Source organism: Pomacea canaliculata, linkage group LG12, assembly GCF_003073045.1.
Source record: "Pomacea canaliculata isolate SZHN2017 linkage group LG12, ASM307304v1, whole genome shotgun sequence".
NCBI lineage: Eukaryota > Metazoa > Mollusca > Gastropoda > Architaenioglossa > Ampullariidae > Pomacea > Pomacea canaliculata.
This window is the reverse complement of record NC_037601.1, coordinates 11,301,993-11,325,487: the sequence shown is the minus strand read 5'-3', so window position 1 is coordinate 11,325,487 and position 23,495 is coordinate 11,301,993. Positions and strand designations below refer to the sequence as shown.

The 23,495-nt window shown below is 40.3% G+C and overlaps 1 protein-coding gene across 2 annotated transcripts; it reads left to right on the top strand.

Annotated features, from left to right (window-relative positions):
* Positions 1-1,303: 1,303 nt before the first annotated feature.
* On the top strand, positions 1,304-7,011 carry LOC112577179. Of its 2 annotated transcripts, none has more exons than XM_025260179.1 (4): positions 1,304-1,565; positions 2,229-2,493; positions 2,929-3,138; positions 3,593-7,011. In XM_025260179.1, exons 2-4 carry the CDS (start codon positions 2,400-2,402, stop codon positions 3,697-3,699), a joined length of 411 nt encoding a protein of 136 aa, XP_025115964.1. In that variant the 5' UTR covers positions 1,304-1,565; positions 2,229-2,399; the 3' UTR covers positions 3,700-7,011. The 2 variants fall into 2 exon arrangements, with proteins under 2 accessions (XP_025115964.1, XP_025115965.1); XM_025260180.1 differs by having other exon boundaries at positions 1,317-1,565; positions 2,932-3,138.
* The last annotated feature ends 16,484 nt before the right edge of the window (positions 7,012-23,495 follow it).

The following is a 23,495-nucleotide window of genomic DNA, read 5'->3' as shown; positions in this document are numbered from 1 at the left end:
TTCAAAGATTGGACTCAAACCGAGGTGTACTTTAGGTCAGTCATCAGGAGGAATGAACTGAAAACATTAAATATTATTATCCCCTCTTATGAGTAAAGAAAGATGTAAGGAAAGACAGTATGTTCAGATAGAAGCCGTTTCGCCTCACTTTTCTTAGACCCTACATCAAGTACTAGTCGGCTGAGAATGGCGTTTTATTGCTAAATATAGTTTGCAACTGAAACTCGTTTAATTTATTTGTAGTTTCAAACACCTTCGATCCCCCTTCGTCTCATGATTTACGTAACATTCAGAATCCACTGAATGTCACTGAGCTGAGGGCGCCACGTCATGCCGAGGTTCGCTTTTCTACCTTGCACCAGTTTTTTTTTTTAATCCCAACTTTTATACTTTTAGCAACGTGCCACCTCTCGTTGGTGTTTCTTACAACTCTAGTTCTCACTAACTTATTAATTGCCAGGTTATGGTCGAGAACCTCCTCTTGAATGATGGCATCTGAGGCATTCATACTTTCATACATCCTCTCCCATCCACCACCAGGTGCAGCTTATTTAACTTATTTCAAAGATGTCGTTGACAGCGTGGTTAAATTCATTGCCTTAGAAATGGAAAGAAAGTGAGCACCCCAAGTACAATGAGCATAAGCTCATCACAGATGCTTGCACAGACATCATGGCACAGAAATCTCGCCGTTTCTGACTAGACATTACAGTGTTTTGTGTGCCTGAAAGGCAGTTGAACAAAGTATGTTGATTTGTTGATTTTTTTCTACATTGTAAAGGGACCCCTTAGAGTTAGCCTGGGACCCCTTAGAAATCTGAGGAAGGGGTCCCTGGGACTCCAAAGCATTTAGCCTTAGCAGAAGCCCTGTATATATATAGTATATACATAATTAGGAGATCGCGACTTTCACCTGACGATAAATTAATCTACCTATAAATGAAGAAGAGAAAAAACAAAATCCCCGACAAAACTCTTTTGCTCCCGGGTTACTTGCTTTAAACAGTCGTGAGGATGAAAACCTGATGTAATGAATTTGTTGACTTTATTTACTGCACGTACCTCGCAATTCACATATATTTAACAAATTAAAACGGTATGAAACAATTCCGGAACAGAAACAACCCAATACACCCAAACTAACTTTGTAGTCTTCCTAACTTTAGTTGCAATACTATTTCATCAATTCATGTTTATTGTTGTCTCAGAGATAAACATATTTTCTCAGTATTCCGGAGCCTGTCATTGCTCCCTCTCCGCCCCTTGCCGGCTTGTCGCGCTGCTTATATGGCATGGACGTTGTTTTTTTTTGTTGTTGGTTTTTTTTGGATCTAAACTGCATACATTTATATATGGAATAAACTAGCCTTTAGTGAGACATATATTTTGGGGAAATTGTTCGCGCATGTCATACGCGAAGCGAGCAACCACAAGTGACACGACTTACGGCGGCCACCATTGTCACAGAAGCTATCGCCATTTCTAAACTTCCGGCTGGCAGCAACATTAGAGACATGACTGTGGCTAGACATTTGAATATAATCGGACTGTTCGTGGTTGAAATAGTATGTAAAGATAAATCAAACCGATTGTAAATTAACGATTTTCTGTCTGCTTGCGTATGTGTGTTTATTTGTGCATGGCGTAAACAGGTACCTCTGCAAACAAATGAATAAATGCACACGTTCAACAATCTTTATAATTTTTTTTAATAAAGTGATTGAGGTATTTACTCACGAGCACTAGTACTAATCCTTTCTTTTATTTTTCCGAATGTTGACTAGTCCGCCTGCTCGACTTCCTCTTACTGTTTGTTCCCTGATCTCTCTTTGCGTCTTCTGTGTTTGTCTTTAATTATTTGTCAGCACGATTGTTCATCCTTCCGTCCTCACATGCTGGCCATGACACGTTCTTGTTTCAAGCACTCAGAGCCTGCTCCTTCATGAGCATGATCATGCGCTATGTAAATCACATATTTTTATTATTTTAAATGTTAAGGGAGCTCAAATGTGGTGTAGGTATAAGACACTAATAAAATCAGATGTTTTAAATTTGTAAAGTATAATATGTTTAATATAAACATGTATGAAAGTAATGTGAGATTTATGTCAAGCAGATTAAAAGAAGTAACTAATGTTGAATAAGATTTTTTTATTTTTTGTTAATTTTTTATACATTCTGATCTTTTAATGGGAACTTGAGCATGCATTTTTCTTTATAATTTACAGACAAAACTCATTTGGTGAGCAGCTACATTTCAAATGGCATATAATCAACATAAGGAAATGCTCAAGGTAGAGTTATCTGTGGGTGCAGGAGTAGTCATAATGATGGCAAAACAATGTGCAACGACTGTGTCCAGATGAACCATTTAGTGGCATGGTGACTTAAAAAGTGATATGAAGGAAGTTACATGTTACATCATGACAAGAGAAGGTGATGTTCTCATTACATCATCAGTAGATCCTGCACTGCTTTTCAACTCTTCCTTAGGTAATGGTGTTTTTTTTTTGTTTTTTTTTGCCATGCATCCTCTTATGTATCTTTTTCTTAAAGGATTAACAATTTAATCCATGCATGCAAACACAATCTCACAAATGACAAATATATCACTGCCTTGCCTTTAAAATCTTGTACATGGAACTGCTAACATTCTGTGTACTTTAATTCGTGTTTTACATGTATCACCTATCACAGAGATAAATATGACTTTGCATTGGAGGCAAATTTTCAGCAATAGTTTGTCAACAGGTGGTATAAGAGTGCTCACACTTTTGAATCTGTGATTTTACAAGAGTTTCACTGAAAATATGGCTGTCATATAAATAAGCTTCAGTTGTCACAGGTTAATGTCATTTCTTGACTCAGAAGTAATATATTTAATGCTGACCGTTATAATCTGGTTGAATTTTATGTGTGTTTTAAAAGCAGACACAGGACATGAGGAAGATGAGTCATCTGTTGACAGAAAGGATGACACAATCACAGACACACTAGCTGCAGCAGTAATAGGAGTTCTGGCTTGCTTTGTCATTATTGTTCTTATTCTCATCATTCGTGGCATCTATCGCCGGCGAACTCGGACACCTAGAAGAGAGGTGACACAAATCACTGCTGTTTCAGCTGATATAAATGATGGTAAGTACTACGGTCTCTTAATACTGATGTCAAATAAATATTTAAAGTGGTGATAATGTTTAGATATTAATAGATAATTAGAACTACCACCATCATCATCCTTTTTAAGCCAGCCAGGGGTAGAACTGATAATGAGTTTACAATTTTAATTATTTTGATAAATTTCTTTCATTCCCCTAATACAAAACCTCCATCAATGAAGAAGCACTTTTAGTTCTAGTAGAATGCGATGTATTGTCAACAAACCTTTGTATCAACTTTTTTGAGGCCAGAAATAATTTCCTTTTGTATTCTAGTGACATTTTTTGGTTTTGATAATAACATCCAGGTTTTGTTTGTGAACAGCTCTTAAAGAGGAAGTATATGAGAATGTTGTTGTGGGAGCAGGGAGAGATAATGCAGCAGTACAAGTTCCCAGAAGTCTAAATTATATGCTTATTGCTATATGTTGCAGGCTTTGGTTCCGTTGGAGGTTATGACAGCATAAGACATGTAAATGACAGCATCAGCTGGGAGCCGGTGGTAGCTTCAGACACAGGTTTCTCATCAAGTGTAAGTTAGGTTGATGATATCATTTACTCCATGTTTTGTTATTTGAATCTAAAGGTTAATTATCACTATTCTGCTGTTTACTAGCCATGGACAAGTTTGGTTACCATTGATACCTTATAACTGACAGTGAATGACTTGTGATCTCATGATGGTGCTTCAGAGATCAATATATCTTTGTGAAGAAGAGACAGAAACTAGGTATAAAGTCTGATATTCAGCCTTAAAGAAGTAACAATGTATATTGACAAAAACAGTTGTGTTCCTGGTTAAGTCTCTTCACCTAACCGACTGGATGGTGACTGCTTTGTGTTTTTGCCATTCATCTGCATCATATTTTGTATTTACTCTTGATCTGTACTTGTGCTATGCCATTTGTCATCTTCTGGATCATGTTTTTGTGCCTGTTCAATGTTGCTTCTATTGATGGATCACTTCATTGACTAGCAGCTTCTACTGCCACATCTTTGCCATTTTGCTGCTGTTTTACTTTTTAGTCTGCTTAGAGATTTGTTTTCTGATCTCTTTTTTGCAATTGCTCCATGAATTTTCTCACTGTTGACACAACTGCTTTGTCACTCATCTTCATGCAAGCTGGAATTGACAGCCATGTGCTGTGCAGTCTCACATATCTGTCGCCGTTGAAACATGCTTTGCCTTCCGAGTCTTCAGTTCATTCTTGAGCACTGTTACTGCTGCGGGTTCCACTCACTACCTCAGACCTGCCTTTTCTGCATGCATTGTCTGCCAGGCCTTTCATCACCTCCGCAGGCTGTTATCATTGATGTGGGTGATCTACCTTTTGCTAACTAACTTGTACATCTCATTCTTTACGCTGGCTTGTTCATATTTACTCTTCTTTAGAGAAACTGGCTATCGCCATGTTGTTTACTGTTGTGTCACATCACTGCGTCATCTTGGTGTTTTGTTTTTTCATTGGACTATGACTTGATCTTCCTGTGCAGTGCACTGAGCTTGTCTTTTCGATGGGAAAGCGCAGTATACAAGTGCACTCAGATTATTGTACAGCACTCTCAGTTCAGCTGATGCTGGAGAAAGTCGCTGTATAAATGTGCTTATTATTATTTTCTGTCTTGTGGTTATATGTTGAATCTGTTTCATTGGTTTGTTTGCTATTATGTTTTGGTCTGTATCCATATGTGTCTGTGTTATGTCAATTTTGTATCTGCTTTTTTGTGTGCAAATTTCCCCTTCTTTTGTAAACAACATTGAGCCTTCTGTTAAGTAGGGAAATGTACTATATAAATTCCCTTTTCTTATTGTTAATGCATTAATGTTACTAAAACAGTATTTTATTCAGCCTTCTTATTCATTAGTCAAACACCTTTGGCAGGTAAATTGTTTATGTTCATAAAGCATTTGTACTGAACTTCCATCACACAAATGCCAGTCGTGTCTGCTTGGGCGGTCTGGAGGCACAATGGTTGACACCTGTCACCAATACAGCAAGGGTTGGCTGTCCTGGGTTCAGCTCTGTCTCAGGCATAGGTTCCTTCTCTGCATGTGGCATCTGTTTACAGGGCTGGTTGCCTTGTCGTGATATGCCTTAGTTGCTTGCTCTGCATAAAACACCAATTCCCTACTCCCCAGCTTTCTGCTGGTGAGTTCAGAGCTTGCTGCAATTATTGGGCTGTTAGGAAATGTTTGTATGTTTGAAATTTATTATTGCAAGCAGAATGGCTTTATGCAAAATGTTATCTGGATAAGTAACATCTGAATCAAGGACAATAGTTTTGTGAAACAACATTACTTTCAGAAGAAAAAGACAGCTGTTGTGTATTCATAGGTGCAAACAAAGTACAAGAATGAACTTAAGGGATGGTTTAGTGCCAACAAATGATTTAAACTATGGTGCATTTTTTGAGAAAAACAAAAGGCCTTGGTCCATTTTGAATGATGGTGATAGTTCATGCAGGTCTTTATCACTCTAAAGCAGTAGTGGTTCTTAACCTTGTTTGAGGTACCGAACCCACAAGTTTCATATGCACAGTCACTGAACCCTTCTTTAGTGTCATCAGGTATTGCGGGTGTGTCTTGACCTCCGTGGCGGAGGCTCCGCCGAACCCCTGAGACCGACTCACCGAACCCCTGGGGTTCGATCGAACCCCGGTTAAGAACCACTGTTCTAATCTATGTGATAAGAACAGAAGCTTTGGTACATCTTGGGTACATCATTTATAGCACAGAAGTGTCCCAGTCCTCTGTTAATTTTGGCTGAATTTAAAAGACACTTTTTCTTTCACCGAATATTGTGCAAAATATTGAAAAAAAATCTCATTTAAATGAATGTTTTGTTTTATTTCATAACTATTTGAATGATGCCTAATTTTAATTTTACTGGTTCTTGGAAATTAGGGTTGAGGAGTCCTTAGCATTGTATAGGGTGATCCCCAGGTTGTGTCGACAGAAGACAGATGATTAGAAAGCTGCTAATTTTTGCATTCATGATATTTTGGCATGTTATAACATTCACTGTCAGATTTTAACAATGAAATATGAAGATCAAATTTTTGTTGGTATTTTTGTTGACCTTGTATTTTAAATAGTGAATTTGTGTTTAGTTTTGTGTCTTAACCTTTTATCAGACATCCATATGAGTGATATTGTTCACCTGCAGTATGATACTCATGTTTGTTACTGATGTCATATTAAATAGCTGAGTTCTTTTAATGAAAAGACTGCTAAAATGTTATATTTTTGTGAGATGTGTTTGATAAATATTTTCTTTTTATATGTTCTTTGGATGTACTTTTATGCTATATACTCAAATTCTTGCACCAAGGGCTGCTGTTGAGATTTTTAAGGTGTATGTTGGTTTTGAGTGGATTTTGTGTCAATGTCATTAATGAAAGCAGTATATCAGATTACACGTACATTTCTGAGTGATACTCTACAAGCATACTTCTTCATTCAGCCCTGTCATGGCTCGATACATCAAGCAGATCTGCATGACAGGTGCTTATTTCTTGCATCTCCCTCAGCTATCATGTTCCATCCGTAGACATTAACTGTCCATTTGGTTTTAAAGAATCTTTGTTGAGATTTCATAAATTTCAAGCAGTGCAATAATAGTAAAAGTAAAAATAATTCACAGTAATTTTGTGATGTACGCTATGTACAGATAGATTACCATTGGTTGAGTGTTGTTTGATATTGTATTGATGGTGCCAATGATCAGCTGATATTAACATTGTGTATATTTTTTTAAAGAAGTGTATGAGTAAATATGTCAAACACACTTTAGAGAATTTTCTTAAAGCAAATAACTTTTGAGTGCAATTTTATTAAAGGTATTCAAATGTCTTCTAATTTGTATGTTGTCATTCTATTTAGCAATATGTCAAATATGTTTTTTTTGTCTCTGTTGAAGATGTGTGCAAGTGCACATGCCTGTGTGGGAAAAATAACTGTAGTATTACCAGAGAGCTTAGATGTAGAGAGGGTTCACTCGTGACCGCGGGAAAACTCGTCGGTTAGAGTTATCTTTCGTAATTGGATGCTACGAAACAACATGGCACAAGGCGATCGTCTGAGGCAAGGTGGGCAATTTTGTTCTGCAATTAACTGTCAGAACGCCAGATTTAAATCAACCTCAAAAGAAAAACGTTTCCACAATTTCCCAAAGGACGAAGAGAGGTAAGCTACAAATTTATTCTCAAATTACGATCCATAAGTGTGCTGTAGTTGAAAGCAGTCTACTATAACGCGTTTGCTTGATTTCTATGATTATTAAAACGACTTTACTGATTATACTGTGAAACTGTGTGACGAATTCTCACTTATCTGATTAGAAACCTATTTAAATTTGTTATAGTATTTTCATTTAAGGCATTCGTCACTGGGGTGAGGTGTTATAAAAAGATTTGTTATTAATATATTGAAAAAATTATTACAACAGGTGGAAAATATGGATGAACTTTACGAGAAGGAAAGATTTTGACCATCTTACACCATCTGATGTGTATGGAAAAGGATACTGTCTTTGCTCGGATCATTTCGAGGAAAGTCAGTACAACTGTCAAACCCCCAAAAAAAGTCTTGTCTGGAATGCAGTACCCACAATTTTCGCCATTCCAAATCCACCATTCAAGGTTGATAACTTATGATTATTAGATAATGATATATTCCAATATATATTACTAAGCCATATTTTACCATCATGGGCCTTTGTTTCTGTCATATTTTATTTTTTAATTAACATTTATCATGAGAGATCACTCTAACTGGCACATAAGGCTAATGATGATCATAGCTTGCATCTGGGCATAAAGAGTTTCTCTGTGACACTTTGCAATGGTTGCACACTGTTGAAACACCCTCATCCAATGCACTACCTTGTCTGACAGGGTGGAAGATGACTGTGCAGGCTCTGCTTGAGCTTTTTGATGAGCTTCAGACAAATCATGGTATTTCATTACTTCTTACAGAAAAACTGAATCACGACTGCTTAGAAGACTTTTTTTTCTTGCTTTCAGGGAAAGAGGGAGCATCTGCATAATCCCACTGCAAAACAGTTTAGATTATTCTTCCGTCAGATCATGATTGAGAACCTGTTTCATCACAGTCGTGGAACTAATTGCCAGAAGGACAATGACAGCTCTTTATTGACTCTGACATCTGTGACCACTGACAAACAACAGGACATAATGATATGTAATGTAGATATTGACGAGAATGACTATGACCATGACATCGATTGTTTAAATGACAAAGACATTATTGATAAAGTAAATATCACTTTCAATAATTTTGATGATAACTGTAGTGACCCTCTAGCCATTTTCTCCATACAACCACCACCAAAAAAACAAAAATTCTGAGTGAGACAGTCAAGATATTAGAGTGTACATGTTGTAAAAATATTGACCAGTTACTTCCTGGGAAAAAAGTTAAATCTCAGTTGATTCGACTTTTGTGGGAAGAGCTAAAAAGCATTGACCTCTGTTGTCCACTTTGTGCATGTGATCTGAAAGGAAGTGTGATTAATCTATTTATCAATGTTTTTCTTTGAAAGATAGCTCTGTGTCCTTTTTTGAAAAAGGAGCAAAAAGAAATAAAAAAATGTTAAAGTTACATCATTTGTAGCTTTTAAGCTAAAGTAATTTAAAATTATTATAGAAAAGTGTGAAAGAAAATGTTATAAATCTTCATTTAAAGTACATGTGAGAATGATCCCTTTTGAGTACCTGCTTGCTGTATATTTCATACTAAGCATAGCTGTTATCTTTAAATTGTCCACCAATGTTCTTACAATAAGGGATATGAATGTATATAAATATATACATTATTATTAATAGTAGTATTATGATTTGTTATTAATTATGATTATTATGATTTGTGTGAGAATTTATTGCCCATGCTTGTATGTAAACAGAAATCTATGTCTCAGTATATGTGAGCAAGTATTCTGAATGTGGCTTGTTTATATTCATGTGTAATTCTGTTTTTAACTGCTTTTCTCATATTAATAAATTCTCATAAATTAGATTTGTATGGATTTTAAATAAATGCAAATTTGTGCTCATGGATGTGCTGTTTGAATTTATAAAAGTTATCCTTTTTAAATATAGTCAGCTGTCATACATGTATTAAGATCTCCCAAACTACCCTCATCTAAGCAATTCTCATCAATAAAAGACACAAAAATCTGTTCTTAGATAAAGGTCATTTGATATCGCAAACACCTAGACATTTACTCCAAAGATAAACACTGCTAGCGCCGACTTTGTTTAGTAGTGGTTGATAGTAGCAACTGCGGCGTAGCATCTTTTTTCAAAGGGACGCAACTCCGTCACTACTTTTCTTAACAAGTAATGATAAAGAAGGAGTGCACCCTCTCTACATCTAAGCTCTCTGGTATTACAACATAGTAGAGAGACTGAGTTTCCATTTTTAACTGTTATTTTCTCCAGCGTGAGGCTGGCTCAGGTTATTTGTGAGATTAGAATGTAAACAGTAGGGGAGATAACATTTTAGTTTAAGGTTTGCTGCAGGCAAATTAGTGATTTGCGTCTTGTTATTGTGCATGTTTGGCTTGAGGAATGTAAGCTATGGAAGCAGAAAAACTCCGTTCTGGTCCTCAGAGTTAAAGGGTGATAAACCTGGAGAAGTATAGTGTGAAAATAAATAAATAGAAAATAAATAATAATAAAAAGAGCGTGGGCCTTGTTCCAAGCTTGAAAATAACGGTGAGAATAAAACAAAAAATAAAAATAAATAAAATTATTAATAATTTTCCCATAAAGTAGAAGTGAAATCGCTGTTACGGAGAAACACTTGGTGTAGGCCTAGTGTCATAACCTTTTCTGAAAGTGTCGGCAATAATCGGCGAGTGATAGACTGAGGCCCGCCTCTCCCCAGCGCTGTACACCGGCGCATGGCCTTCCGCCGGTTAAACGCCGCATGAAAAGCCGCGAGTCTCTGCCTACCTGCACGATTACAGCGAAGACTAATATGATCCCGGGGAAGAGTGCTTCTGTAAAGGTCTTGCTGCGGGTCCTGTAGCGAAATACTGTCTGAATACATCCATTCACCCACACACCTAATTACAACACACTCAGTAAATACTTTAGTATGAATTTAAGAATGCAATAACAAAAGAATATATATATATACAAGAATAGTTCACAAGTATGTTCAAAGGTAATTTAAAACTTAGCTCTCTCGCTGTCTCTCCTCGTTAATGTTCACACAGGTAATAGTCCCACGTTCACAATGGTTATATAATAATCACAGTTCACTCTTAACAATCCAGTGTCACAAGTCACTTAATTCACGTTCACTAATAATCCAAGTCTCACTCGTGCTGGTGTAGACTTCTAATGCACCGACTATAAATTCGCTAAGTTCCGCGGACACTTTCCTTCGTCTCTTCCAGACAGATTATCCGATCGCTGGCTCGCCACCAGGAAAAGTGAAGTTTTCCACGCTGTACCAGACTGAGTGGTTTCTTCCTTCCTATCTGGTCATCCTTTTACCTTGGACTTGTAAACAAGAAGCTAGTACTAAAAACAGAATTAAAGAGGGGGGATAACCGGCTTTCAGCTGGACAAAAAGGGTACGACTGTTTATCTCCCCTGGCAGTAAGTAAACCTGGCAATCGCGGCCGCCCACGTAAGGGGGACGTATGTTTTCGTTGCCACCGACTGGACACCGGTCCTGAATGAGGTAGCTAGACGGGTGTCGCAACAGTCGGAGGCCGATGTGGTACCTGCTTGACTAGTTGCTTGACTAGTTGACTAGACTTACCAACCGCGTTGCGCTGGGATGTGGGAACCGTTCGCAATACCCATGTCTAGCGAGCAACCGAGCTTCAGAGCGATTTACACAATGGAACCCTGCCATCGCTCCCAGCGGCTATAGAACCGGTAACAGCAATGTGGACCGGGTGCCCATGAGCCAACAGGGCCTGTCTACTGTCCCTGCTCCATCACTACTTACAAAGAACAAGACTTCTCTACCCGTCCACGTGACCACTCCCTCCAACAAACCAACTTCAGTGGTAAAAACAAACTCCCACATGAAAGTAAAAGGTTATTTACTGAAAAATGTGCCAACTGAATTAAAAATAAGCAATTTAAATATTGAAGACTAATGATTTTTCAGAGATAAATGAAACCAAGCCTACTGTGCTCTTTACGACGTGACTTCATTAAAATGGGAAAGAAAAAAATCCGCGACTGTCACGGTGACCTGACGTTGACCACAATGCCACGGACTGAAAGGTCACTGTAGTGCTTTGCAGGATGGGACAAGTAATATAGGCAACTGTTATATACTTTCTCCTCTATGAGTAATTTTGTGCATGCACTGCAGGGCGAAGGGGTTGTGTAGTATACGTCAAAGGACAAAACACATAAGAGAGTTTGATGCCTTTATTTCTCATTCTGTAATATTAAGGCAGTGAGGGAGAGATGGGTACATAAAGTAGGGCCAATAAAAAAGTGAGGTCTGAATCCGCCCTGAAAAGGTCAGGGGATGATCTTTACCTTTGCTTGGTTCTATTAACAAAATTTGTACGTATTAAAATGAAAATGGGAAACGGGAAATATACTTTTAAAAATTAGAAGTAGCAGGGTTTTTTTGTCTTCTGTCGTACTTAAAAAAATGTGCCTTTGTAACATTTACATGGGATAACCCGTATTTCTGTAAATCGTTGTCTTTTATTGAAAAAAAACCCCGAAAAAACCATTTCACTGCTATAAAATAAATAATAATACCCCTTATTTTTTCGCCCTTCTTGGAAAAACGAAACGTCTCGTCGTCAAAAAACTCTCGAAGACTTTATAAAATTATCTATTTTTGGTATTGTATTAATGGTGCCAATGATCAGCCGATATTAAACTAAATCGAGCGAAAAACCGCTGACTAAAGGGACTGCACCAGCACAGAAAAATATCAGAGAGCCTGGAGGAGTAGCTTACCTTGCGTTATCCGTTGATTCAAAGCCTCGGAAGCCGACACAGTTTCGTCTTCACACGACCGTGACGTAAACACTTTGATGATTTTTGCAACCACAACTGTACGGATGTAAACAGCCTTTCTGTAACAAAAGACAAATTGTTTTTAGGTCTGGTTTTCAGCTGTGGTGTGTTGAAGATGGTGGATGTATTTAAGTTACGATTTCAAGTAATAAATATTGTTTATCGCGCGTGAACATCCTACATGAACACAAACATTGCACATATTTATTGCATGTTAAACCAGTCGTTGTGTTTTATACCTGTGGAGAAATTCTCTTGCTAGGGGTGTAACGGGAACACTAACAAAGTTTATCACTCAGTTGCAAACTTCTCTGCGCAGCTGGAGGCAGACGCGAAGAACGCTTCTACGTGTGCAAGAAGGTTCATAGCTGATAGACATAGTCTGTTGAAATTTCTTCAGCTTAATGACTTATCAACCTCTAATACCGAGTGACACCCAACGACTTCATGGCGATTCAAGACGACCGAAGCACTGCGTGCAGTGTCTCCAAGAAAAACAAACATGTTGTAAAGTAAAGCCTGCAGCTTTTTTGACGACTATCACTTTGTCTCAGTTACTGTCTCAGGCATTAATTCACTTAATCAAGTGATTTTTGTTACCGACTAGATGAATATGGAGCTAATACAACCAATGTATTTCTTGACAGCGGTGTAAAAACAACACATTAATATAAACATTATCAGATGCGCCTTGCCGATCACGGACACACACGCGAAGGAAACAAACTGTGATTGTGGTCTTTGCCAACTATGTGAATATAGACATAAACAGGTGTTTCTTTCGACGAGTGTATTCAAGCAAATAAAAACATTGTGAATGCACATGCAATTCTGAGTTGTTGTGTAAATAGATATCTACCTCTGCAAGGATCCTTCGTCGTCCCCGTATCGTAAACTTTTTAAACTTTAAGCAAAGTTGAAACAGTGCCCGCATTTACAGACAGCTAGTGAACACAATGAAAGGTATAAACGATTAGAGAATCAGAAATGGCGAGATAAGTTGTACATGCACCTACTTCAGCTTACACCGGAGTGGCTGATAAAAACATTTCAGGTTTGGGACTGAGAGATTAGTCGTTTCTCGGAGGCTGAAATGCTCGCAGATTATCTGAGGTTGAAATGCCGCAGTTTTTTTCTGACAGCTATGATGTTTGCAATGCTCTCTCCACAAACATGTTACACACAGTCCTCTCCTAATTTGCATAGTAACCCCTCTCCTACCATACACAGTAGATAACCCTATTCTACCTTTCATAGTAGACAACCTTCTCCTACATTACACAGATTACATAGTCTGTCACCCTGCAGCCATCAATGGGAGTCGGTTCAGGTCAAAGATGACGGTTCACCGATTATTCAAATTCACTCCCAGTCTGTCTTGCTGGACGTATCTCTGCTTCCTACATCCTTCATTCCTTCCTGACAGATGATTTCCGTTCCATGAAGATAAAAGTTCTTGTCATATCACTAAACTTGTTCTCTCAGGGCTTACAAAGCATTTCCCTAAATCCACAAAAAATGTGTTTGTGTGAAAAAAAATATGTGTGTGTGTGTGGAATTGCAGTGTAACTTTGTCAATGCTGTCATCTTTTGCCTTCTTTATGACCTAGGGGAGGGTAAAGGATTAGTGTTAGACCACGTGGTCGGCGGTTGGAGGTTCGCCTGGGCAGGTGAAAACGATGCCTGCCCATCTAGCACCATGGACACCTGTATATAACAGACAGGCAGTGGAAAGAGAAGATGGGGCGCGCCCTAGACAAGGCGAGCCACTTACACTTATCATCTCTCAGGCCATTATGTCAGGAAACCCTTTTTTAAAAACTTGACTAGGATATTTAGTGAGAGGCATCATGTGCCCTATACTTTTAAATAAAAAGGAATGTAAGCCAAATAAACTTTGGAAACGAAACATCAAGAAAAGCACAAAGCGAAAAGCAAAAGCAAAATTAACACAGATTTTAGCAAGTAATAAAGGTGAAGAATAATTCCATTTTATATAAATCGTGGCTGTTAAGAGCTAAACACGACCTCAAGTGCACGAGTCACAAGGGTGTGAGTGTGAGTATGGGTATGTGACCATTAGCAACGGTTGAGTCGATAAAAGCATTGATTATAACAGGGTAAGTGTAGTGAACTGAACAAAACATAGATTTGTCGCATATTCCAGGAAAATAATAGTCTTCAATCAAAATTATTAAGAACAAGTTATCCAGATTAACTGCGATTAGTGTACACAGCTTAACTTTTGCATTGTTTTTTTTTATGCATTAGTAGGTTACTGTGATATTTTTGCACACTTCGCTAACATCATTTGAAGATGACAAACGAACGGTCAGTGGTGGTTATTAATAATGAAATGAGTTTTAATCACTCAGCCCTTCGCGTCGAGGCTTTCCGTACAGCGCATGGAGCTGGGGTCGACTTCTCCATCACCTCACAGACGCCGGCAAGCAGACAGCCAACAAACAAGGGTCGAGTGAGACCCAACAGTTTGTCATCATAGTTCTTGCCGACAGTTTGTCTTTGTGGATCTTGCCGACAGCTTCCTCTCGCGTCATCTTTGACAGCAAAAGAAAACTTGATTGCACCGGCTGGGCTGAGCTGCCAGCAACAACGACCGCGCAAAGTACGCCATGAACCTGCGGCATCGGCACTCGCCGTGAGATTAGTACCAGGCCCACTCTCATCACCTGGTGACTTGCCCTTCACTTCCTGCCCACAAACTAATAAATATCGCCTTTAACGTGGGTCTGTCCAGGTTCAGTCAGTCCTTCTCTCTCTTTCATTTCACACACACAACGATCTGGAGGAAGATCCGCACGCACGCACGCATACCTGTATAAAGAGGATGATGAACATACGGCAGTCGTTAACTGCAAAATCTAGTAGTCCGTGCCTTAAATTTAACTTGTGTGTTGTCCGAAAAGACTGAAAACATTTAGTGCACGAGCTGTCCTCTTAAGAACAGACATAAACCGTTTAAAAAGAGAAAAGATCCTCGTAAAGCCACACCAGAAGCTGAGAGAATCCTTCACCAGACAGGTGGCCTCAGCTGGAGCTCTGTCACGAGTGTAGCACCAACGGCTCGTGTTTTTACGAAAGAACACAATCTCCCGCCCTCCAATAAATTCTCTGTGTTTATTACATTGAGAGAAACAAATCTCGCCACCATATCAGAAACAAACTTTTCATTTTTGTTTGTGAGCCCAGATGCATGGCTCTGACTTACAGGCGAGGGAACTGTCATGGCGGAGGGTGAGACCAGGTTCTCGTAAACAGTTAACACCTCAGTCAGCAAAAGAAGTGTTCTTCGTTTGTACAGTACAAGTCTGGGCACCGATCTTGTGATGGTGCAGGAAGAAAATCCAACGGAATAAGTATATACATACAAAGTATTAAATATCTCTTATATTCATAATGTTATATATGTAATTGCTTTCACGAAATAATGAAGAAAAAAGAGGAATCGTTCTTATTAAAATCATTAGTTTGAAAGGATAGATGGAAGAGGGAAGAAAGAAGAGACAGGAGACATATTCAACGACAGAAGAACGATACATTTGAGGTATAAATAACTTAGAGACTTATTGAAAATGGCCAAAGCTGACAGAAGTTTGTGACATGCAGGGTGTCACACGATCATTTACAGTTTACTGGAGATTACATACCATACATATTGTGTTTTGCATCTGACATGCAGGGTGTCGCACGATCATTTACAGTTTACTTGACATAACATTCCATCCATCTAATGTTTTGTATCTGTTTACATAACTGTCACCCGTGATTAATCGGGTTTATATCCGCACAGCTTGCCTTTTGTCAACAGTCGACAGATTATAATAAAACAGAATTTTGCCATTTCGTGCCGCAAGAGATGGAGTTTCAAAGCACCAGGTCAAAAATGCTGGACATGGCTGCAAAGTGAGGACAGAAAGCAGGTCATGTTGACAAGAACGAAGTGCAGGAAACAGCAGGGGGGAGATAAAGCAGGAATGTGTGAGATGCAAGAAGAAGGAGTAACAAACAGTTTCTACATCTGATGAGGAGTCGGCTGTAAACACAAGCCAAACGACTCAAGTCACAGGAAAAAAATCCGATGTTGTCTGCACGATGGTGTACGTTTCGCAGTCACGCAAAATGCCGGTGGCCATCTCCTTATTTGGAGAGAACAATCAGTGTCGGGTTAAAAGGAGGGCAGAGAGAGAGAGAGAAAAAAGAAAGAGAGAAAGTTTGCACATAGGGAGATTCTTTGAGAGAAAAGAGTAAGATGTGGAGGTAGAAATAAATAAAGAAAGAAATGAAGAAAGAAAGAAAAGAAAGCAGAACTGAAAGAGGAAGGGAAACGGATGGAGATAATCATAAAATAAACCCGCACTCCCCTTTATCAATGCCTATCAAGACAAGACAGTCATCATAAAACATGATAACTATTAATTAATAATTACTTTGATGTTATTTTAACACTTTACACGTGTGCAAATTAAGCTGTAATGAACTCTAACCACAGATAACTGTTACCGGTAGAATCACACACTAGCTTGTCAAACTCGGAAGAAAGTGGAATTGAATCTTTGAAGAAATTCATTTTATGATATATTTATTTTCCGTTCTGTCTTAAGTAATAATCAGGAGAGGATTTCAGCCTGTGTTCGTGCTGGAGTAAAAGCCGTGTTGAGCAAACTTTATTTTTACCTCAAGCTCCACATTGAACTCCCTGACTTCCAGGAATGAACAAAAATCTGTGGACTACCAAAATTTTATTTTTAGCTAGTCTCTACCGTTATTTGATTAATACAATTAAATAATAGGATGTGTCATTTAAAAAAAAAAAAAAGAGATGAGAACTGTTAAAGGGACAAATCATTCAGCCTATGCCGCAGACTTCAGGAAACAAATTACACCATCGAAGACCTGATGAGAGATCTTCAAATACTGCTTTCCAAGACTGATTAATGTTTTTGTCTCCTGAATAATTACACTGTAAATAGTAAACAGTTCTGACTGACTACTCTAGTACACGAAGGTGGCGGAGTGATTGAGGACTAAAGTGAAGGAAGTGGATTGAAGTTAAGACGAGGTAAAGCTGCCAGCCGCCAGTCGTGCTCCGCCAAGCACTGGCCGCCGCTAGGTCCGGGGGTTGGAGGAGTCCGGGAGGAAACCTCGTCAGTCTGACACGAAGAGTAACAAAAGGAGAGATAAAAGGGCCGCAGGGAGACAGACAAATCCCTCTCCGCCTGCTCTGGGCTCTGCGGTTTCTGATCGGCCGACGCCGATTCCCAAGATGTCCTCATTGCCGGTAAGAAGCGATTGGCTTCGCCGCAGACTTTGGTGCTGCCGGGGAGACAGACCTGCAGGCCAGGTCACAGAGTGCAAGCTACTATCTTTAATCGATGTGAGAATGAGAGTGAGTAGCAGGGCGACTAAAGGAGAGAGAGAGAGAAATGTCAGGGAAATTCATCAGAAGTGCACTCCCTGACCCATTGCAAGCAGGGATCACAGTCACTGGAACTGAGTTTTACTGGCATCACTGAGTAACCTCAGTCACTGGTACTGAGTCTGGCATCACTGAGTAACCTCAGTCACTGGTACTGAGTCTGGCACCACTGAGTAACCTCAGTCACTTACTGAGTCTCATTGGCACTTGACCATGTAACCTCAGTGTACTCTTTATACTTACTGGTACTTCAGTAGATAACGGATACTTTTAGTGACTCAGACTCTTGAATCTCAATGCAAGTCTGTAAGTCTTGAAGCCTGTAAGTTTGTGAGTCTGTAAGTCTTTTTTTTTAAATTTCGCAGGATCAGTCACGTCCATCTCTTCCTGTCATGTTCCGCCACTTAAAAGTTCATGTCCGCTTGTACATTGTCCGGGTGGATTGAGACAGTTCTCTACCCGTCTACTGGACTAACTTCACAGGATTCGTGTTGTCTTCTGTAGACAGGGTTAGGGTTAGGTCTTCTTGCTTTTCACCAACAGGTGATTTCGCACTATGGGGAGAGAGGGAAATAGGTGTCACAAAGAACGGGTTCAGACACGAGATCTGAACCCAGGGCCTCTCACTGCAGTGTAGACTTCTCTGCCCCTTCCGGTGTCTACGTTCAAAAACTTCCAAATCCGACCTCAAAACCTTTTCAAGAAATATCTTGCATAATTAAGTGTTCTGCTTCCTTTGCTGCTCTGTTCTTATTCCGTGCTCTTAGCTCGTGTTTGTCTGTTTGCTGACGCGTGTGTTTCCTGTGTGGTTGTCTGTCGGTTTATTTTATAGTCTTTCGTCTGCAGCGCACTGAGCTCGCATCCACACGGGGAAATGCTGTTTACAAATTCAATTATTACTATATTAGTGATCAATATCTCTCTCTCTATATATATATAATTAAGATATATATATATAACCAGGAATAATAATGTGTGTTGCTGTGTGTGTGAACGCGCACTCGTGTAGCTTAAAAATGGACGGCATGGGAGGGACAGTAGAACAAACAATCAACATATGAACGACGGAAGGATAAACAACAGTATTGATGACAAATAAAGACAAATGCAGAAAACACAAAGAGCAACCAAGTGTCAAGTACTGAGGGTGTCATGATTTGGCAAAAGGAAGACGAGCAGGGAAGGATGTGACAAAGGACTGGCATTATGGGAAATATTGTTAGCAGTAATGTTTACGGAAGAGGTGTGTTTTCAGTGCAGGTTTAAAGGATTTAATAGTGGGTAGGTGGCGGATATGGAAAGGGAGAGAGTTCCATTGTTTGGCTGCACAATAACTAAAAGTCCTGTGTTCACATGTTGTCTTGGTGACAGGAAGAGTAAGGAGACGATCATCAGACGAGGAGCGGAGTTGTCTAGCTGGGATGTAAGGGAAGAGCAGTTGAGAGAAATAATCAAGGCAGGTGCCAGCAAAGAAATTAAAACACAGCACGGACAGTTTGTACTGGATGTCAGAACGGGTGGGAAGCCAGTGTAGACAACGAAGGAGAGAGGTGGTGTAAGCACCAGACGTGCAGCAGACTTCTGTACTTTCTGGAGTTTGTGAAGAAGGTATACATGGCAGCCAGGATGCAAGGAATTGCAGTAATCAAGTCTGGATAAAACAAACACACAGACAAGAATGTTGGTAGCGAGCGTAGACAGAATGTGACAGATGGCGCTGATTCATAAAATACAGACTGACAGACGGCTGTCACTTGTCTATCATAATAGACAGACTGACAGACAGCTGTTAGTTGTTTATCAAGAGTCATATCACCTACTTTGATGTGATTTGGCAGACAAACGAGTAAAAGTTGATTTCCTTTTCTCGAGCATAGGAGGTCAAACAAATGTCAGGTTTTTGTGTTGTGTTAAATGTCTGCTTTATTATATTTAATGTTAATTTTTAATATATTAAATGACTCTTTGTTATATTTTATGTCAGTTTAAAAATTATGTATTTAATATTTGATTCCCATGACTCCTCTTATTTCTGTACCCAAGAGAAGACAACTAAGCCCTGACGGGGACGTAATGCCGGAAGTAATGGGTTACACGCTGTTTTACGGCGCTGCTGACGGAAGGTAATTTAGATCGCGACTGTGCAATTTTGTCTCGTGTATACATGGCCAAGTAATTTTGTTTCGTACATAAATATTTCAAACACCGAGGAAACGAAAAGAAAAAGGAATAAACCGAACGTAGCTGGAAGCTCGGCCTCGACCGACTTGGAGACAATGACTTCCATCAGCGTCTGTGTTCGTCTCACCGACCTCCTTGGTTTCGTCCTCGATGGCCTGACCTGCCCTTTTGTTGAATGATACTTTCTGCAATTTTTTCTTGCCGTTATTTTATTTTCATACTGATAACAGTCTACAACCATCTTTGTCTACAGACTTTGTGATGAATTCCTTCGCCTAAAATACTGACCGTTTGTGTTGGAGGCATTGGTATCCCCCGGCTTCTTAATGATTTGACTATAAAAACTTACATCATATGGACATGTAGACATAATAAGGACTATCTCGCTCATCTCTGTATTTTTCACTTTTTAGTTTACGGGTGTAAACTTACATTCTGACTTTACTCTTCATTGCCTCTTGAACTCTCACAGCTTCTGGACTTCCCGTTTCTTTATTTCACAGGATTTTTATTTTGCTTCCAAAGTTCGGATAGACTGATCTTCTGCACTGTATATACTTTGAATACTTCTAACACTTGTAATGACAACGACAAATGATCATAATAGTCATCATTTCCGGAAAGAAGTTCATAGTCAAGTAGTCGTAAGAAGACAAGTGTTTTGTGGAGATTACTTGATGTTTACTTAGTCGAAACAAAAGTGCAGGATACGATGAACCCTTCAAGAACACTAGCACTGTGTGTGTGAGAGAGAGAGAAAAAATGGAGAGATACCACTGATGTGGAGAAGGTTCGGAGGACGTGGACTAGACGAACTGTGGAATGGCGCGATGTGCATGGAAACCCAGAGCAACTCGCGCTTTCCAGAGGAGGGCGCAGCGCCACCCGAGGTCTGGTTGCTGTGATCAGCAGGGAGGCAAAGGGTTAATCAAAGACCGCCGCCTGTTGCAAAAACAAAGTTGAGCTGCTTAGTGGAAAATGGCGGGCACGCAACATGGGCACATGCCGGTACATAGCAGCAAAAATAAAAAGAAAAAAACTACAAGGCTTTAGTTGTTGGCGACCCGACTAAGCAATTACGGCAAATTGGTAATTTGAACAGCCGCGGCGGCAAAAAGTGCCGCGAGTTTTTACCGCAGTCTCTCGGTGTGCAGCGGGAGTGACTGGCAACTGTTCACCTTCTACTGAAAGTTACGGTGAATTCCAGTTTAAACTTGCTCGGGATTTCTCAAACAGTGATATGATTCCAGAGCTGACGAGTGTTCACGGCAACTCATAACAAAACCAAACCAAAGTTAAATATCAAACTTCTGTTTTTAAATGAAATACAATTCACGGTATTTTTATGACATCAACATCCTTCGAGACAGTCGAATTCTGCATCACGTGGTCCTGTGCCGTCTGTCTTGGAATGGAAGCAGCAAGCAGAGCATTGCAAAGCCTAGAGCGACCGTGTGGCTCCCAATGGTCAATAATACAATTGACAATAATAATACAGAGGTCAATAATACAATGTTCAATAATACAATTGTCAATAATAATACAATAGTCAATAATACAATGGTCAATAATAATGCTTGGAATATTCCCGTTAAAGTCTAACATGAGTGTAACAATTATTTTCCAACTAGTAAACTTAATTTCTTTTAAAAAAAACTCATACCGTAAATGTGATCAAAGACTTGTAAGGTAAAAGGCTTACAAATGTAGGTTCTCGCCAAGAGTTTAGGTTAGGAGGTCAAGACCTCATTTCCAGTGATGTCACAAAAGTCGGTTAAATGACTGGACAACTTATTATTATCACATGCTAGAAACTTCCATTGACTGCGGCTTTCAGTGACATCAAAAATATCAATTGAGGTAAATTCACAAAAATAAGAATTTACTACTATTGTTGCCACTAACTATTGATAGCTGTATAATAACAAACTAATAATAGATTATGTCCGACTAACTTGCTAGTAGTTTGGGGATTAATTTTACACGTGACCCGTGTTTTAGTTCTCAGCATGGGAGCAAAGTTTCAATGAAAAATTTCGAACGTATTTCTGCTATCCAAGGAGATAGTGTAGGCAAGGGATAGTCATCATGGGGACAATGGATAGCAAAGGCAGTGGACACACACTGAGACAAAGCAGAGTTGAGACAGGAGACTGCACGGGTGGGGACAAGATACACGGGGGCCAATAGGCGGTGGAATAGTAAACACAGTGTGTGTGTTCAACTCACAATGAGGACAGTAATGTTATACACGTGACAGAAGACAGAGAAGATGGTGTATACAGGAGACAAGACCCACTCGGAACAATGTAACACGTGACCGAGGCACAGGAATCACCGCACACACGAGACCACCCATAGCACGTGTTGGTAGCGGCGAAACAACATTAGGAGCACTGGGTTAGGGTTTATCCCCTCTTTACTAACCCTAACCCTATCCCCTCTTCACACTCATACAAAGTCTCTAAACTTTATAACCCTAACCCACCACCAGTAAACTGGGGGACGTTGCCTCCTCGCTTTGTGAACTGTGAATCACCCCATCCCCACCTTGTGAACTGGGGATCACCCCCTATCACCACCTTGTGAACTCGATCAACCCCAATTCCCACCTTGTGAAATGTGGATCACCTCCTATCCCTACGTTGTGAACTGTGTAACACCACTCGTTCACCGTGTGAACTGTGAATCATCCCCCCTACCCCACCTTGTGAACTGTGTAACGCCGACCACCTGGTTCTCGCGTGTGGCTAATGACGCGCATGTAAGAGCGCACGTGTGTGCACTAGAAGGAGGGAATATTATTGCCTCCCCACCCTCCTCCGTTCCTTGTCCTGATCCTCTCCCTTTCGCTGTCCCCCTTCCACTGCCTACCCCATCTCTGTGTTTACTTGCGGCTTTCCATTGTAGCTTCTTGAGTCTGACCCCTGACCCCGCCACTGATTAAGTGCCGCGGACGCCGGCTCCCAGACTTATCGTTCACATCAAATGCCCCTCCCCAAGTCGAGCACGAACGGGGGGCGAGCAAGATGCACCGAGCCAGGTGTTGCGTTGCTTGCTCAAGCATGGAGGAGAGGGTAGATGGGTGGGGAGAACACGAGGGAGGATGTAGACGGGTGGTTAGAAGAGAGTCAGGGGTGTGTCGTGTGGAAGAAACTGCGAGTGGCGCTCGGCGTGGACTTGCCAGTGCAGCAGATGGCGTCCAGGCGAACGCGGTGTTCAGTCCCCTCGCCTCACACGTGTGGACCAGCTTCCTGCACCTGCTGACCCCAGTCGCGCCGGCCTGCCCGGTGCTGGGCCTGTTGTGCACGGGAGGAGCCCGCACCTGGCTAATGGGAGGTGCGAGACAAGGGCGGCATGCCGTGACGCGCGGCCGTTTACTGTCGCTCCGCTTGTTGCCGACCTCGGGTGGGCCGCCTGAGCCGGTCGTGGGACGGGGACTGGTGATCTCCATCGCCGGCGTCGTCAGGTGTCGCAGCAGCAAATGGAGATGGTGGGTGGGTGGTGGGCATAGCGTGAAGACTTTGTAGACACGGATGTGTCACGTGACTCATTGTAGACAAGAAGTCGTGTGACGTCAGGAGCTAAGTAGCTGTATACGCTTAGCGTGTGACATCACCAACAGCATAGCGCGCACACGTGACGCTGAGGACGTGAGTATCTACGTCAGCACAGAAACATGTGTG